The sequence below is a fragment of the Polypterus senegalus genome, chromosome 2, assembly GCF_016835505.1.
Source record: "Polypterus senegalus isolate Bchr_013 chromosome 2, ASM1683550v1, whole genome shotgun sequence".
NCBI classification, from domain to species: domain Eukaryota; kingdom Metazoa; phylum Chordata; class Cladistia; order Polypteriformes; family Polypteridae; genus Polypterus; species Polypterus senegalus.
Genome location: NC_053155.1, coordinates 7,488,933 through 7,507,331, shown reverse-complemented (window position 1 = coordinate 7,507,331; position 18,399 = coordinate 7,488,933). Strand labels below are relative to the sequence as shown.

The following is an 18,399-nucleotide window of genomic DNA, read 5'->3' as shown; positions in this document are numbered from 1 at the left end:
AGGCCTTTAGTGGACTGAGGTCAGCTGGTCAGTGGCACCGGTCAGCATGTGACGTGTGAGTGTCAGAAGTGTCACATGTCAGTCCTGTCCACCCTGTCCATTATGTCACTGATCACACAGTCAGTCCAGTCTTTGTCACAATAGACAGACAGAGTGTCCTCATCGTCTAAGTGGTCTGACATCAGGAGAGCCCACCATGACAGACACTCGAGTGTCAGACTCTCCGATGTCCAGCAGTGACCGGCGTGTCTAACAGGAATCTGTGGATGGGGTCCTGCAAATCAGTCAAAGCCCCTCCATGTGCTGAGTCCTCAGTTACAGACACAAAACCAAGGTGGTCCCTCCACTGTCATCGGCTTTGACAAGTCTGTCTGGACCCTCGAGTGCAGGACACTGTCAGCCTCATGTCCTTCACATTGTGTCCACGTGTCACTTTGAGTGACTTGTCACCAGTCAGTGTGGCAGGAAGGCAGAAGACGCTGTCAGATATATAGCGCCTTACCTTATAAGGACAGCGGTGGTCTCGGGGTCAAAGTGCATTTCAGTGAAGACGGCTCATTCATTGAGCCCTTGTGCTGTGTGTCCTTCTGTCTGTCTGTCTGTCTGTCCTCACTCGTCTCTCTTCTTCTTCACAGGTTGGACTCTTGTGGTCTCACCTCGGCCTGCTGCTCAGCTCTCTCCTCGGTCCTCTCGTCTCCAAACTCATGGCTGACATATCTGAACCTGAACAACAACAACAACCTGGGAGATTCAGGGGCTCGTCAGCTGAGTGAGGGTCTCAGGAGTGACAACTGTAAATTAGAGACACTGCTGTGAGTAAAGAGGGGGAGGGGTGGGGGGTGTGCATGTGTTATTGATGGGCGGGCTGATCACATGACAGCACATGGCGTGACCAGAGTGACAGTGACAAGTGGAGCAGACTGAGGTGACAGACAGGAAGGACAACAGAGATAAGGAGAGACCAACAGAAGAAGACGAGGAGAACCTGCTCTGTCAGATGAGACCACCTACTTGAGCACCGGACCCCATCTCCACCACTCTCCTCAAATCCTGTCTTCATGTCCTATTCCTAACTGTTATGACAATAATAAATCCATCCTGTGACACCGGCTCTGTGCCAGCGACCCTGAAGGTCTCTTCTGTATCCCCCCATTAGGACAGTCTGGTCTTGATGTGACAATCTGAGATAACAAGTCTCAGTCCATTACTCACTTCTCTATTCTGTCTAAAGTTCTCAAGAGTGTCGTGGCCTCCCAACTCACCATCACGTAACTCATAATCAGCTGAGAGCGGACACTTTTAAAAATGGAGGATCTCAGCAGGGTAACATGACATGTCACAGAGTAGGTGTCACCTCAAGGTGGCTCATCTAACATGACGGTGACTTCAGTAGACACCAATGGCTGCACATCCAGTCCAATAAAGCACTTCTGTGATGAGCTGGAACTGCAAGTGAGGAGCAGAAATGTGAGGCTGAGAAGTCTGAAGGACTGCGTGATGTCAACATGGAGACAGAAATCCATAAGGAGCTTTTCATGTGTCTCAAGGGGTCAACACTTTGGGGAATTCAGGCTCTTAGAGGCCGAGGTGCCCACCTGGTGTGCCTAATAAAGTGGTCACTGGGTGCCCCTGCAGATCTTCAGCACTTGCTCTTCTCTTACACACCTGCTTTACACTCTTTAGTCCAGTGGCCATGTCTTTGTGCACACGTCATCATCTACAGTCACACTCACTCGTCACTCTTTGTGTCTTCTGCTCGTCTCTCCTTGTCGTCCCTCTTGTGTCCCCCATAGCAGGTTTGTCCCCTCATGTCCTTTTCTCTGACACCCCACCAGCTGCCCCTCACACTCACACACTTGAACCTTTGCTCCTGTCTGTGCAGATCTCATCTTCATGACGCTCATTTCTATTTCTCTTATTTTGATCTTCTTCTTTATTCTCCCAGTATGTCCTCACAAATTCCCAGTCCAAGTGGTGCACCTGCCCAGTAAGGTCACTCTGATTCTGGTCACTAAGTGTCAGGGCCTCTCCCAGTAGCAGGAACTGAACACAAGCAGGATGGACAGTCCATCACAGAGGGTCCACACTCAGGGGGTCTAACTGACCACCTCAGCAGCTCAAAGTCTTTAAATAAGAAAAAACAGAAAAATGTGAAGGACAAACTACTGAGAGAAAAGGAGGAAACACATGTGGACCCCCAGTTCTCCTCCCCGTCCTTAACATGTCACTGTGGTGTATCAGGTCCACAGCTTATGTCAACAGGGCCACTTTTTAAATAAACAATCGGCGCCCTCGCGGCTTATGGAGGTGGTGTGGTATGTGTGGCCGGAGCAGTTCCCACGTGATTTGTGAGGTCCTCACTTAAGTGACAGGTGAGGAGTCATCCACATCTCTAACTGGCACCGGGAGCTGCTAATTACCACATCTGACCCACGTCCCCGTAATAAATACTGTAGAAGCGCGAGGCGGCTAGAGGGAGAGGACAGGAAACAACCGGAGGTTAATGAAGCAGGAAGCAGGGAGGAGAAGGCTGGTGTGTGACTGACCAGGACGAACAAAAGGCAGCTGGACAGTGAGCCATCATGGGGTGTTTGGCTGGCACCTCGGGAGCAGTCGGTAGTGGTCACTCCTGCTGAGCATTATTGAGGAGCGGCAGTGACCGGAAGGATGATGGCTCGCCGCATAAGGCAGGAAGGCAGCGGGAGTCGGGACTCGGGATGTGAAAGCCCCAGCGTTAGCGCCCTGGTCACTGGGGAGCCCAAGTCACGGTCAGGTGAAGCCCACCGGAGCCAGACATCGGCGAGGCAAACAGACCAGCGGTAGAAGTTAAAAAGAAGGTCAGCTGCAGGTAGGGTGGCTCCCCTGGTGCATAGCCTGGACGGGAGAAGCAGGGGAGTCGCCAGCAGAAAGGCACTGGGATCTGTTTTAAAAAAGACGGCTGCCAGCCATGGTTATAACCTCTGTTTTTAAAGATTTATTGATTGATTTTAACCTCCACAAGTCACAGCGTTTTATCCATCCATCCATTATCCAACCTTCTATATCCTAACTACTGGGTCACGGGGGTCTGCTGGAGCCAATCCCAGCCAACACAGGGCACAAGGCAGGAAACAAACCCCAGTCAGGACACCAGCTCACCTCAGGACACACACACACACACACACACACACCAATCACACATTAGGGACAGTTTAGGGTCACCAGTCCACCTAACCTGCGTGTCTTTGGACTATGGGATTATTACTTTGAAGATTATTGAGAGACACTGCACTTATTTATTTGAACACTGTTTTGGTTTGTTGATTTTAAATAAAAGCTCTTTGCACTTTTTCCACCATCCCCTTACTTCACTGTTTGTGCCTCACTGCCTAGCTCATCGGTGACATTACCGACGGTGTCAGGTTCAAGGGCTCCCAAAAGGCAGATGGGAGCATAAAGTGGAACCTGCATCGTCACAGTCACTTGTCACTGAGGTTTGACCTGAGCAGGCTAAGCTGGTGCAGGATGTGACGTCAGGCCGAGTAGTCAAGGCAGGCGTCCTGAGCACATGGAGGTCCACCGCAGACCCTCACGGTTGTTGTCCCCTTCACTCAGATGAGTTTCTTCTCATGAGGACACTAAAGATGTCCCCTCAGTGACTGTGACGTCTGTTGAACCCGAGTCTCTGTGGTCTGCTGTCCTCAGGTCATACTGACAGATGTCAGTATTCTGTAGTACACACACACACACACTCCACATAAATGTCACCTTATTTAATAAAGGATGCAGCAGACCATCCGTCACCACCATGTCCCCCAAAGCCACTAAGCCCTTGTGTGCTCTTCTTCACCTCAGCAGACCAGCAGCTGCTGTTGTTCCCAGTTTGACAGTCCAGTTCACTTCCTGTGGCCTCAAGTGTCTATCACAATCCCCAGCACTTTCTATTAGTTTCTGATTTCAGTTGTCCCACCTTGTGACCCTTAGTGACAAAGTGACATTGGCTCAGCCCATCTCTGATGTCACTTTTCTGCTCCTGATGTCCACGTGCACCTCTGTTGGTGTCCTGCACATCAGACTTGTGACTTGACCCCGTTGTCGTTTATTCTACCCTCACAGCTCGACTCTCGCCTGTTTCTTAGACAAATCGTCACTTGACTGATGGAAATGGTGTCACCCTTTATAACAACGCTGGCACCTTGAACAGGGGACATGTCCTCATTTGAATGTTCAAAGTGTCTGCAGACATCGGCCTTAACCAGCGTATCCTAATGTGACATCGAGAACACACAAATGACGGGGGGTCCTAAACACGGGGATAGCTGCAATGGACGCCAATACTCTTTAATGTCACACACGTCATTGTCATTGTCACAGAGTGACGTATTTAGGATTTATTTAGTAACATGTGTTATGTTTTATTGTTTGCCCTGAAGAAGTCATTGAGAGAATCGCGTTGGCCCTCAGACTGTGAGGTTTATGTGGTCGGACCTCGAGAAGCAAGACCCCTCAAACAGGCTGCCATGGGGGGCTTCACTTGTGTCTTCAGAACTAAAAGGATTTGCTTGTGATTTAGGACTGAGCTATGAAGAGACGATTGTTTGGTTTTCCTTTCACATTCTGTCATATTCTGTCTGTTTATTATGGGATGTGTTGTTGTTCTTTTGATTTGTTTCCTGATCTTCACAGGTGAGTTAATCCTGGTGGTCCGGACTGCTGAATTCCTAATGATTCTCATCTTTTCTGAGCCCCTGACGTGTTCTTCTTGTGATCTTCTGATTCTTTTCTCTTTCGGTGGCCCAGCTGCTGTTCTTCTTGTCTTTTTATTCTTTAATTCTCCGTGTGGTTTGATGTCACTGAGATGTCACTTGTGTCATTTCTAACTCCTACCAGCAGGTTGCGATGCTAGCAGGTCACTCTGCCATTTTGCTCTGAATGGTCAGCTCAGGTCGGAGGAGAGCTGGGAGTGGACAGCAGTGGTCAGCAGTAATGGGGGTCACCTCACAGTCCACTCAGACCACCTCTGTGTCCAGGGGACTGGACTTTGGGATGATGAGTGTCCATTCAGAGCTCGTCCACTGGCTTTATTACAAATTAGGAGAGAAATAAGAAAACTGAGGTGACCAGCAGTGAGGCCTTTAGTGGACTGAGGTCAGCTGGTCAGTGTCACTGGTCAGCATGTGACGTGTGAGTGTCAGAAGTGTCACATGTCAGTCCTGTCCACCCTGTCCATTATGTCACTGATCACACAGTCAGTCCAGTCTTTGTCACAATAGATAGACAGAGTGTCCTCATCGTCTAAGTGGTCTGACATCAGGAGAGCCCACCATGACAGACACTCGAGTGTCGCGCTCTCTGATGTCCAGCAGTGACCGGCGTGTCTAACAGGAATCTGTGGATGGGGTCCTGCAAATCAGTCAAAGCCCCTCCATGTGCTCAGTCCTAAGTTACAGACACAAATCCAAGGTGGTCCCTCCGCTGTCATCGGCTTTGACAAGTCTGTCTGGACCCCCGAGTGCAGGACACTGTCAGCCTCATGTCCTTCACATTGTGTCCACATGTCACTTTGAGTGATGTGTCACCAGTCAGTGTGTCAGAAGGCAGAAGACGCTGTCAGGTATATAGCGCCTTACCTTATAAGGACAGCGGTGGTCTCAGGGTCAAAGTGCATTACAGTGAAGATGGTGCAGTCATTGAGCCCTTGTGCTGTGTGTCCTTCTGTCTGTCTGTCTGTCTGTACTCACTCGTCTCTCTTCTTCTCCACAGGTTGGTCTCTTGTGGTCTCACCTCGGCCTGCTGCTCAGCTCTCTCCTCGGTCCTCTCGTCTCCAAACTCACAGCTGACATATCTGGACCTGGACAAGAACAACCTGGGAGATTCAGGGGCTCGTCAGCTGAGTGAGGGTCTCAGGAGTGACAACTGTAAATTAACAGACCTGAGGTGAGTAAAGAGGGGGGTGTGAATGTGTTAATGATGGGTGGGCTGATCACATGACATCACATGGAGTGACCAGAGTGACAGTGACAAGTGGAGCTGACTGAGGTGACAGACAGGAAGGACAACAAAGATAAGGAGAGTCAGACAGAGGAAGACGAGGAGGAGGAGGAGGAGTGTGAGATGGACAAGAAAAAGAAGAAATGGACAGCAGCTGAGTGTCCAGCCAGAGACAGGGGGACAAGGACACAGGGGGACCAGGACAGCAGACAGTGTGGACAGGAGGAGAGGGCAACATGACAGTCTGGGGGCTGAGGGTCATTTGGAACAAATAAGAAAGAGCAGACATCAGACGGGGGGATCAGTGGACAAGAGGAAGAAACAAATGGAGGATGAGAGATGAGCAGGAGAGGAAATGAGAGAAGACATGAGAGTGAGGAGGAGAAGAAGAGAAAATGAAGAGAGACGGAGCACTAGAGAGACAGACAGGAAGTGACCGCAGGGGGACAGAGAGGACAACAGCACGTCAACTGGACAGACCACCTTCTTTATGAAATGTGACGCGACCAGCAGGCCTTCAGATGATGTTGACCAATTGGTGAGTGGACTGAGTGACTGACAGGCCGACACACACGTCATGTAACTTAGATGAGCACAGACACTGAGAGGAATTCTGGGTGACATCAGGGGGCGTGTCAGTGTGACAGTTTAGTGTGTGTGTGGCGCCCCCTGCTGTTTGTAACTCACACTTGTGTCTCCTCACAGGCTGGAGAACAACGGGATCAGTGAGAGTGAGAAGAGGAACCTGTGGTCAGTAGAGGAGGAGCTGAGGAGGTCTGGACGGCAGATGGATATCAACATATGAGAAGACCAGCAGTGGTGATCAGACTGACCCTCCTGTCAATGACGGAGCCCCCCGTCTACTTACCCCTAAATTCTCTTCTTTCTTCTTTTTCTTCTCCTCTCAGCTCTGCTCCTCATTTAATAAACTCTCTGTGTCCCCTCAGCCTGTTTGTCACTTTTATTTTTAACACCTTGAGACCCCCAACTGGTGACAAAACTCAAGCAGACTCGGACCTGCAGACCCCCGAGTTTCACCACTAGAGGCAGTAAAGCAGTGGGGGTCATCCTGTAAAATGCCCCCCAAGTCGCCTGTCCCACCGTGGAGCAAAGAGAGGTGGACAGTCCAGCTGTGGGATGACAGGGGACCTGAGGCTGTAGTGACATTGGGGATGAGGCTGGGATAAACCCTGGACAGGATGCTGGTCCATCACAGGACACCATCAGCGCTCGTCTCCATCGTCACTCGGTGTCATTTGATCCCGTGTCTGCTCTGTGTCCCCCAAGTCCTGTCTGTCACCTGCTGATTGTCCTTTGGTGACACTTTAACTCCCATGAGGCTCAGTTTTGATTTTCATTTTCTTTTTTATTCCGTCGTCTCCACTTCACCGTCCCCTCCAGTCATGTCCTCGTAGTGAGCAGCGGCCTGAACAAGTGAGCCGTTAAAAAGAAATAAAAGAAAAGATGAGGAGAACATGGAGGAGTGTGGAGATGGGATGGACTGGCGCCGTCCAGGGTGGGGTCCTGACTTGATGTGGAAAGACGGCCACTGAGGGACCACCACCTGAACTGGACTGAGGGGGCTTAGAAAATGGATGGACAAAAAGAGGAGAATAAAGTGAACTGGAAGTGGGATGAGGGTCTAAAGGAAACAAGTGGGGGACCCCAGCCTGAGGGTGGGATTCTATAGGACAGCTGGGTAAGATAAAGAAGAACAGCAACAAGAGTGGGAGAGAAGGAAACAAACAGAGAGATGAACAAGGGGGGCAAAGAGGAGAGAGTTAGAAAGTGAAGGACAGTCAGTGACACGAGGGGGACGAGGACAGACGAGGAGGAGGAGGAGAGGAAGACAAGTCAAGTCAAGTTGAGTCCATTTTATTTCTAGAGCTCATTTAAAAACATCAGGGGTCCACCAAAGTGCTGCACAGCTTCACCATAAACACCCAAAATACACACAGTAGACACAGTAAAGAAATACTGATGGACAAGTTTAGAAAGCCAAGTCAGAAAGGTGGGCTTCAGGTGGGATTTCAAAGTGACCATCTGCAGTACAGCACAGCGTCCAGAAGGAATATGAAAATGTGCAGAAAGACTCAGTTTAACTCCAGAAGTGTAGGCTGTGCTCTCATATGTCCGCCATTTCTAAAAGAATACAAACCCGGGCAGCAAGCGCCCCCTGCTGGGCACAGGAGCCTCTTTAAAAATTTTGATGTGTGAGAAGTTTGAAGTCCTGGTGGCCACAGACCCCCATATCAGTAGCTACAGCAGAGCAGGAATCTTCACGTCACTCGAGTAGACATCTGCTGTCTGTCTGTGAAGACGACTTCAGCCACCTTATATTATAAAGTGGGGTTACAATCACATTATACGTGCACTGCTGATTAATGGGCTTCTGAACTGGTGGCACAAGCGGCCCCTCACATGCCCTCACACCCTATTAATGCCAGCCAAGGCCACTGACACTCGTTGTCATCACCTGCTGCTCATTCATCTCTGTCTCTCTCTCTCTCGTCATTTTGCTCTTCTTTTTCCACGTTGACCAGCTGCTGATGTCGGTGGACTTGGACCAAATAAACCTGTGAGCAGAACCAAAGCTGGAGCACCAGGAGCTCCTTCTCAGTGTTTTGTGCTTCAGTGTGCTTGACGTGTGCTTAGCCATACTGGGACAGCATGAGGGGGACAAGCCTGGTGACAACAGGAAGAGTTTATATGGCAGCAACAACCAAACAGCATCCTGTCAGATTTATATTATTTATACCACACTTCATATTAGGAGGTACCACTATGTGCTTTAGTTGTTTTTATTTTAGTCAGGTTTGTGGACCCCCGTTAGAGTGTGGCTAGGAGTGATCACCCCCTGCTGACTCCACCGCTACTCTTATTGCATGTCATTACATTCTGTGATTGCTGTGATTTATGAATGTGACTCACTGTTAATAAAACATGAAATAAGCCAAACTGTGACAACGAACCCTTTAATAAAGTGACTAGAGGAGTCTCAAATGTCCCGACTTTCAAACCAGCTGAGCGAGTCACCAGACACATCTGAATGTCACGTCACCCACGCCTGTCACTTCTCACCCGCTTGTCGTCTTTTCCACTTTGCTGCTCTTTGTCACCAATAACTGAGGATGTCGTCCATCTTTACGTCTTCACACCGACTCACACATGTCACTGATCTGCTCAAACCTGAACTGAGGCTCAGTGAAGAAATGTCCTCTGGGGTGATTAATCCAAGATCAAACTGTTTGGACAAAATGACCATCGTTATGTTTGGAGGAAAAAGGGAGAGGCCTGCAAGCAAAAGAGCACCATCTGAACTATCAAGCATGGAGGTGGGAGCATCATGTTGTGGGGGCTGCAGGAGGGACTGGTGCACTTCACAAAATAGATGGCATCATGAGGAAGGAAAATGATGGTGAAATACAGCATGAACATCTCAAGAGCTTAGCAAGGATGTTGAAGCTCAGTCACAAATGGGTCTTCCAAATGGACAGGGACCCCAAGCAGACCTCCAAACTTGTGCAAAATAACTGAAGGACAACAAGGTCAGGGTACTGGAGTGGCCATCACAAAGTCCTGACCTCAATCCAATTGAACATTTGTGGGCAGACCTGAAAGAGTGTTTGCCAGCAACAAGCCTTATGAACCTGTCCTAGTTACACCAGTTCTCTATGGAGGAATGGGACAAAATTCCAGCTACTTGTAAGAAGCTTGTGGAAGGTGACAAGAAATGTTTGGCTCAAGCTAAACAATTTAAAGGCACTGTGACCAAATATGAACAAAGTGCATGTCGACTTGTGACCCACTGGAATTGTGATGTCGTCAATAACAAAGTGAAATACTCGGGGGTCTGAGAACATTATTGGAAAAAATGACTGCACAAAGTAGACATCTTAAATGATCTGCCAAATTTCTAGTTTGTTAAGATAAAATCTGTGGAGGTGGAGGTGAGTTTTAAAGAATTCACCAAAGTGGATTTAAATGTTTGACTCAACTGTAAGTGCTGCTGGCTAACATCAATTCATTCTTTTACGTTAATGAGAGCCCAGAAGGGTGAAGCCATCACAGAGTCACATGACCTTCAGAGCTGGGAGGTCAGCTGATTCTTCTGTAGCCAAGCTGCTCCCCCCAGTGGCCACTTTCAATATTACACACGTGGAGAACCTCACGAGTAAAGATTTGAAGATCTAGAAAATAACCTTTAAAGACAGTGAGTTTGTTAGGTTGTATAAGATTCCATACAGTGAAAGAACATTTTAATTAAAGTCTTGTTAATAATGATTTGGTAGTTTTGAAAGTCAAATGGTCTAAATGTGCTTCACTTTTTGCCCTAATTTTATTTGAATCCTTTAATTTAAAAAGATAAAAAATAATTATTAGTACAATTAATATTTATTAAACCTCTTCATTTGATAACTTCTGATTTGTAAATACCTCTGATCATACCTCATGTTTTATATATTCTGTATATGCTGCACCGTGGAGGTGAGTGGGGCTCTCCATGATGAGACCAGCTGTTTGCACTCTGCCGTGTGCCTGTGTGTGTGTGCCCACCTGTGCCCGCTAGAGCCTGAACCAACCTCTCCACATCTGCCTCCCTGATATGTTCACTAACTGATAAAGATGGACATTAAATGGTGAATTTGGTCCACGAGGACATCACATGAAGTTCAAGTGCATTCAGGCCTGAAGTCAGCTGTGATGTTGCATTTTTTGTTTCATTTCTGCCTCAAATGTGTTTTTTTTCTTTAATCTATTTGTTATTTTTATGAATTGTTTTGTAAGTGGTATTGATTTTGTTTTTGCATGTGTTGTGTGTCAATGAACATTTTTTTTCTTAATCTTATGGTTATGTATTTGTTTAGTTTTGTTGTGTCTCTTTTTTTAATGTGTGCTCCTTGTATGTTTCCTGTGGAGCCCAGGAGGGCGGGGCCACTTGACACTGCAGCTGGAGCTCCACCCCCAGGGGTATTTAAGGAGAAGCTGCAGATGAGAGAGCCGCTCAGACACTGAGCTTTGTCCTGTCTGGTGGACTCTGCTTTATGTTTTGATTTTTGGTGGTCCTGTTTCAGCCCCCTGATCATGTTTGGAAGTCCTGTCTCTGGTTTATGATTGTTGGATTTTATTCACTTCAAGTTTCTGTTTGTGTGCCTGCCTCTTTTGTGAGCATTGTTTAATCCTTTCTTAAATGTTTTAAATAAACATTTAACTATTTAGTAAGTTTACTTTTTTGTTTTATTTGCTCAGAGGTATTCATTGTTTTTACTTTCTTGTATACGAAGTGTAAGGAAAGTATTGTAATCGTCCAAAAATTCGACCTCGAGATTTTGATGAATTGACATTTTAGACCTCGCTAGGTCTGAAAAATACAATTTTTGGAAGTGTGTGTGTGTGTGTGTGTGTGTGTCCACCAGGTGATGGGCTGGCATCCCACCTAGGATTTGTTTCTGCCTTACAATCGATGCTTTCTGGGATAGGCTTTAGCTCTGAATGTGATAGTAATACACACAACCAAATTAGCCACCTTTTATAAAAGACCTGTCTGAACTTCACAGTCTGGTTCTTTTTTGCAAACTGAACGCAGTGAGCAGATGATGAGGTGAAAACAACAGCCAAGTACAAGTTTTAAGTTAAACTCATATTAGTGTTTGCTTAAGTACAATAGAATATCATTTTCTTCTTCTACAGTAGCTATTAGAATATGGTAACCTGTAGACTTTTTCCCTCGTAAGTTAATATGAGATCAAACTTTCTCACTCTAATCAGTAATACTGTGTGTTCATTGAGAATTAGTCTTATGGCTAGCATGGGCTGAATGACCCACTTGCGTTTTGTAAGTGGGGTAATCATACAGTTATCTGACCATTAGAAATGGTTCAACTGTATAAGCAAACTTAAAGAATGCAACAAGATATATAAGCTTTAAACAGAACTTTTCTTAAACAAGGACTTCTCTTTCCTTTGCTATATTGATTTTTTTCTCTGTTATTTGTGTGAACTGTTTTGCTTTGAATTTTTCACTAAAGCTTTTAAAAAACGAAAATATTTTGTCTGTGGATTCATTTTAACGTGTCAAGCTATTGCTGAATCCCAATCTGCAAACTAAAGCTGCAGAACTTTGTTAATTTTGATTAAACACAGCTAAAATGTGTACGTCTGAAGGCGTTGAACTGGAATTGGACACTTTCAACAAAAGAAAAAGACCTGAGCTACTGCGAGGTACTGTGCTCTTATCTTCTATCTCTGCGTGATTGTAAATGAAAACAAGGTCACCATACCAGAACTTGAGAAGATTTGTGATAGAATATAAAGGCATCATGGCGGATTGCTTGTGCTTTTGCCTGAGTTACAGAAGCCTGACTGGTCTGTATTGTTGGAGCGCCTTGATTGTGATGTTGCTGTTGCTAGAAAGCGGTTTGCCTGGACACACACTGTCAGAGACAATCGCTGCTGTGAACATGGCGATGTCCAAGCTTAGTTCAAGTGAAGTTACCGGGAGTGATGTGAGGACGGAGTACAGAGAATGTGCTTAAGGATCTTAAAGATCACATAAAGAAAAGGGAAAATTGACTTTCCCAACTTATAGCTGAGATCGAAAGCCTTAAAGACACTGCTGACAATTTCACCTTTCGTGAGACGTGAAGTCAGGCTGAGGAGCTGTGTGGAAGAGTAATATCTATGCTAAGTAAAGAAGGTGCAATTAAAAAACAGAAAACGACGCTTGCAGAAAACTGTAAGATTTGGGATGAATTTAGTGATGCTGCAGCGGCACGGCTTAAAGACACAAAGAGCTTTCTAGCATGTTCACCTGATAAACACTTTGTTAATCAATTCAGAGAGATGCAACTGCAAGATTGAGATCACACAAAACCCAAAGTCCTGCAAGCTTCTCAGTTAAAGTGCGTTCTTGATAGTAAGTGTGGCTCATCATCCCAGCTATGCGCTGTGGCAACATCACCCCCTTCGACAGAATCCTACAAAGTCGAAGCTACTAAGTTGTTAGCTCAACAGAGGGAGAAACAAAATGAACCTCCAGCACCGCGTACAGAAGTACCAATATCTAATGGTGATCCTCTAACACACACGTCGTTCAATCAAACCTTTGATTATGCTGTGGAGAATGTGTTTGAAAATGATGGCGATAAACTGCACTTTCTAGAGCAGGACACGAGATGCTGCCCCCAAGAGCTCGTTCAAGCTGTCTCGGACTCAGTCCAGAAGCAGGTTATCAAAAGGCACGACAACTGCTCAACACCTACTATGGAGATAGTAGGCAGATATATAGAGCACACATTAAAAAGATTAAGAACCAGCCTCAGATCAGGTCAGCAGAATATGGAGGAGCATTAGTAGATTTGGCTGTTTTTCTCTGTTGCTGTATGGATGTAGCACCTACTGCAGGAGGAAATCAGAATGAATTTGATATTGGTGAAAACATGTTCACCGTACAAACTGAAGTGCGAGTTGACATCAATAGCTTGCAGTACTAAAAGGGAAGGAAGACATGTAAGATTGGATGATTTAATAGATTTTTTGCATTTACAAGCTCAGAACGCCTCTCATTCTGTTCATAGCACAGCTTACATGGAGAAAAAAGGAAGGACCGGCAAGGGAAAGAATCCTCTGAATTGCTGCCAGAGAAAAGGGAGTACTGGGAGTACTTTTGCTACCTGCGTCAACGACGCTGCTGAAAAGGGGATTCAACACGCCTTAGTCAAGAGGTCTGCAACAGGCATCTGTGCATTTAAAAGGCCTAGTGTATTCTGCATTGGCCAGCATACTCTGCTGAATGCAGTAAAATCAAAGAACTGCCACTTAAAGACAGAATCGACTTTCTAAAATTTAGGACACCAGGGGTTCACTGTTGCCCCTTTTAAACCCAACAGACAGACGCACAGGACACAAGTTCAAAGCACCAAGAAGATGTTTAATATTTCTCTTCTTTAAATAGTCCCCAAAGCACCACAGCCACCAAGAATACAAGTAATGTGTGGACTATGCCCGGCAGTTTATCCCCGCCAAGAACCCCAAGCCGCCAGATGGAGCCCTCCCTGCAATGTGGAGATGCCCCGAATTCCAGCAGGGCATCATGGACTTTGGAGTTGTAGTACACAGCCCTGCTTTATAACGTCGGGGCCGCCAGGGGACACTGCAGGGAGGCACAGAGACATTTGGTGTTCCTACAGCCCGGTAGTACTTGCAGGTCACGAGAACGGAAGGAATAAAGTGCTTCCAGGCTGAAGAAGAAAGAAGAGTTTTGATTTGACCCGGAAGTGCTAGGAAGTCACATGGACTACAGGTTAAGGAGCACTTCCGGGTTGTGTATTATAAAAAGACTGTGGGAGTCGGAGGATTGGTTTATTGATTAGTTAGTAGTGTTTATTGAGAATAGTGGAGTGGTGGTGCTTGGTGCACTTTATTATTATAATAAAGAATAATTATTGGACTTTTACCTGGTGTTTGGCGTGATACCTGAGGGTTCAAGGGAGCGATAGTGCCCCTTACTGCTACAAATGATAATAACAATAAACACAATTCTCTTTCCCTTTTATCCTCCACACCTCCCAGAAAGCGTTGTCTCCCTGCTACTCACTCTGGCTCACCTGCTGGGTCTTCAGCAATCCTTTAAATAGTCCTTGATCAGGAAGTCCTTCTGTTCTTCCTTCCACGTGACTGGCCAGCACTTCTGGGTCAGATGGAGGACTCGAGGCTTCTTCAGCCTGGAAGTACTTCCGAGCTTCCATCCTCGTGACTTGGGAGTACTTCCGAGGCTATGGATGAAACACAACTCCTCCGGTCCTCTTGCAGCATCCCCTGGCAGCACCCACGGTACCCAGCAGAGCTGTGGTGTTACACTACATGTCCCATAGTGCCCTACGGGAATCTGGGGCATCTCTGCTGTCCAGGGGAGCTGCCATCTAGCGTACCGGGGGAGGCAGTGTACTATTAAAGCCTCCATCTCAGGGGTGTCCCGGCTGGGTTGAGCTGCTGGACGTCTCTTACAGCTTTCATTGTCTCAAACAGGGGCACCTAGATAAGAACTATAAAGAAAGAATGAAGTGTCAGGCATGTTCTTTGCAGCACCCAGACTACTTCTAGTAAAGCTACATGCACTGAAGGTGAATCTGAGCAGGGAACTTGTGCTTTTACTGGGGCCGGTGAAGAGTGTGCACTGTATGTTGTTCCTCTTAAGGTAAAATCTAAGAAGAGTTAGAGGTATGTAGAAACATACGCATTTATAGACCTCGGCAGTACAGTAACAATCTGCACTGAAAAACTTCAGAGACAATTAATCCTTCAGGGGAGAAGAACACAAGTATTCCTCAAAACTATAAGTAACTATGATGATGACTCAAAAATGCTACCCCAACATTCTGTCTTATCAGATTTGCAAGTCTGTGGTCTCAATAATGAGGAATACAGTAATCCCTCGCTATATCGCGCTTCGACTTTCGCGGCTTCACTCCATCGCGGATTTTAAATGTAAGCATATCTAAATATATATCACAGATTTTTTGCTGGTTCACGGATTTCTGCGGACAATGGGTCTTTCAATTTATGTTACATGCTTCCTCAGTTTGTTTGCCCAGTTGATTTCATACAAGGGACACTATTGGCGCATGGCTGAGAAGCTACCCAATCAGAGCACATATTACATATTAACTAAAACTCCTCAATTATATACGATGTGCTTCCCGAGCGGATTGTTTGCTTTTCTCGGTCTTTCTCTGACATTCTCTGCGCCTGACGGAGGGGGTGTGAGCAGAGGGCTGTTTGCACAGAGGCTGTTTGTTTAGGATACAGAGGCTACTCTAAAAAATGCTGAAAGACTACCTTCACATTGCTCCCTTCTTTGCGGCTGCTTTATCGTGGTGCTCATACTTAAAAGCCCAACAGCACGTATTGATTTTTTGATTGTTTGTTTTTCTGTCACGCTCTCTCTATCTCTCTGACATTCTCTGCTCCTGACAGCGCTCGTTTGAAGAGAAGATATGTTTGCTTTCTTTTAATTGTGAGAAAGAACTGTCATCTCTGTCTTGTCATGGAGCACAGTTTAAACTTTTGACTAAAGGGTGTTATTTCATGTCTAGAGGGCTCTAATAATGTTAACAATGTGGGAGAGTTTATAAGGGCTTAAAATATATAAAAATAACCACACAAACATATGGTTTCTACTTCGCGGATTTTCACCTATCGCGGTTGGTCTGGGACGCAACCCCCGCGATCGAGGAGGGATTACTGTATATTGATTTGCCAAAGGTCTTTATGCAGGTCTCCATTCCAGTGAGAAGAGAAAATATTCCACAACAATTGTATATTGAGAAGTGAACATATCTTTTTTTTTTAATTTATTAACACTTGAATTACCAAAACCTACGAAAAAACTCATAGATCCATCCCACCTTAAATCCCTTCGCACCTCTCCATCAGCGTCTTTTGTCTTGTATATGTGTTGATAAGCAGCAAGCAGCCTGCTATCACATCCCCCACCGCTGCACAAAGTTTTCTCAGCTCAAGTCTGTTTACTTGCGTGTCAGTTGCTTAGAGTTGTATAGACTAGAGTAAATACTATATCGTTATTTGGAACACATGCATGTCATGTGTGTTCCATGTCTACAACAATCTATGTAAACACAGAAACGTTTTTCATGTTTTAGTAATAATTGACAAAATGTAGACATGAAGCATATAATGTGTGAAGCCTGAAGTCCAAATATCAAATAAACACTTTCACAGTAAGTATAACAGAACAAGTGCACTCTTATTCAAGAATATAACTGCTTCATGGGCGGCATCACATCCTGGTAAGGAAGAGGTTAGCAAATGTGGCACACAACATTACTGGCACTCAGCTGCCTTCTCTCTTAGAGAGACAGACAGGGTCACTAAACACCTCAGCCACCCTGGCAGCTGTCTTTCTTACTCATACCCTCAGGGCCGTTGGTACTCGTACTCCTTATCTAATTAGTTGTTTGTAAAGTTTTACCTGAGAACTTGACATAGTGCTCTGCATCTGCACGTAGTGAAGGGCTCTATCGAAAAATGAACTGAACTGAATTGAATTGAACTCGCTGATTTAGGGATAAATCTGCCAGAGATGAGCTGACTTAAAATGTGTCTTTGATATGATTTTTGAATTTATTAAGTTATGAATTGTTATTGTCCCTTTATATTTGTCTCAAGGCACAGTCATGGGAGTTGAGCAGCTAAGCATTTCACTGCATGTTATACTCTTTGTAGAATTTGTTTGTGACAAATAAAATTTGATTGGTTAGTGACGTACAATTCTGACTTGCAGAAACACAGCACAAAGTAACGTTCCGGACCTGCAGATCAAAAGTCCTTGTATTTAAATGTGTTTATTCACCAAAGAATCGAATTTAGTTTTAACGGTTTCTGTTTCTTATCATACATTGCAGTCACACTTCACATGCGGAAATATTGGAAATATTGGTCAGTTTAGTTTAGTTTAAAGAACAGATGAGAATAATTAAAGTGTTTGTGATCCTCCCACACAACACAGTGGGTTCAGAGCTGAAATTGACAGAAATTCTTCAGTGGTAAATCCTGTGACTTGTGGACGTAAACTCAGACCCGACAGCAGGTGCGGTTATAAAGCAGCTTTATTTTTCAGAGTCACGGTGAGAAGAGTTTCAGAAAAGCAGACAATCAAATATACATGACAGCGTCAGGGCTCTTCTGAACCCCGTCTGTTGGGTGGGGTCCAGTTTTATACCCCTAGAATGCGTAATTTAATATCATTATAAAATGTAACAGTCAACACATTTATTATACACAAACCTTTAGCCCCTTCAACGTCCCTTATGCAACTTGATTTCTTGGCCCCTTTTGTTATGGCTTTCAGATGTAAGCTAAGGGAAAACGTGATAAGGCAGACTCATGTGTGGAATGCTCAGACCTTGAGTCCTTTGCACAAACATTTTCTGTTTGCTAAAACAAAGCATGCTATTACAAGAAGCTTACTTCTCAGACATGAATTAGTACAAGGGAACGAAGAGAACATTCGTCTTCCACATTCCCCCCTTTTTTAGCAAACAAAAATATTTGATCAGGGAGAGTTGAGTAGGAAAGGGTAGGAGAGGAGGATGGAGTGGAGTGGGTGGAGGAGTGTGGGGTGGCTGTGCTGATCTGAAGCATTTTTTCTTTGTGTAAAAAGTAAGCCTTTGCCATAGAGGCAGTAAAATACTTGGATACAATGTATCTTATCAAGGGAACAATACAGCAAGCTACAAGCAGGAGAACAATTAAAGCAACCGTAAGAGAGATGAAAACTGATTTAAGCCATTGGCCCCAGGACCCAAAAGTGGACATAAACCATTTGTCCCAAGGATTAGAAATGCCAGAATTAGTAGCTAGTTCATGTCAAATCAGCTAAAGCACGGGTGATTGATCCATCAGGAGCTG

The 18,399-nt window shown here is 45.5% G+C and overlaps 1 protein-coding gene across 1 annotated transcript in view; it reads left to right on the top strand.

Annotated features, from left to right (window-relative positions):
- LOC120524133 (E3 ubiquitin/ISG15 ligase TRIM25-like) overlaps positions 1-2,037 on the top strand; it is a 29,450-nt gene extending 27,413 nt beyond the window's left edge. The window contains exons 5-6 of the mRNA XM_039746011.1: positions 636-793; positions 1,946-2,037. Coding sequence (XP_039601945.1) covers positions 636-793; positions 1,946-2,037 — 250 coding nt within the window. The remainder of the gene's footprint in view (positions 1-635; positions 794-1,945) is intronic.
- The last annotated feature ends 16,362 nt before the right edge of the window (positions 2,038-18,399 follow it).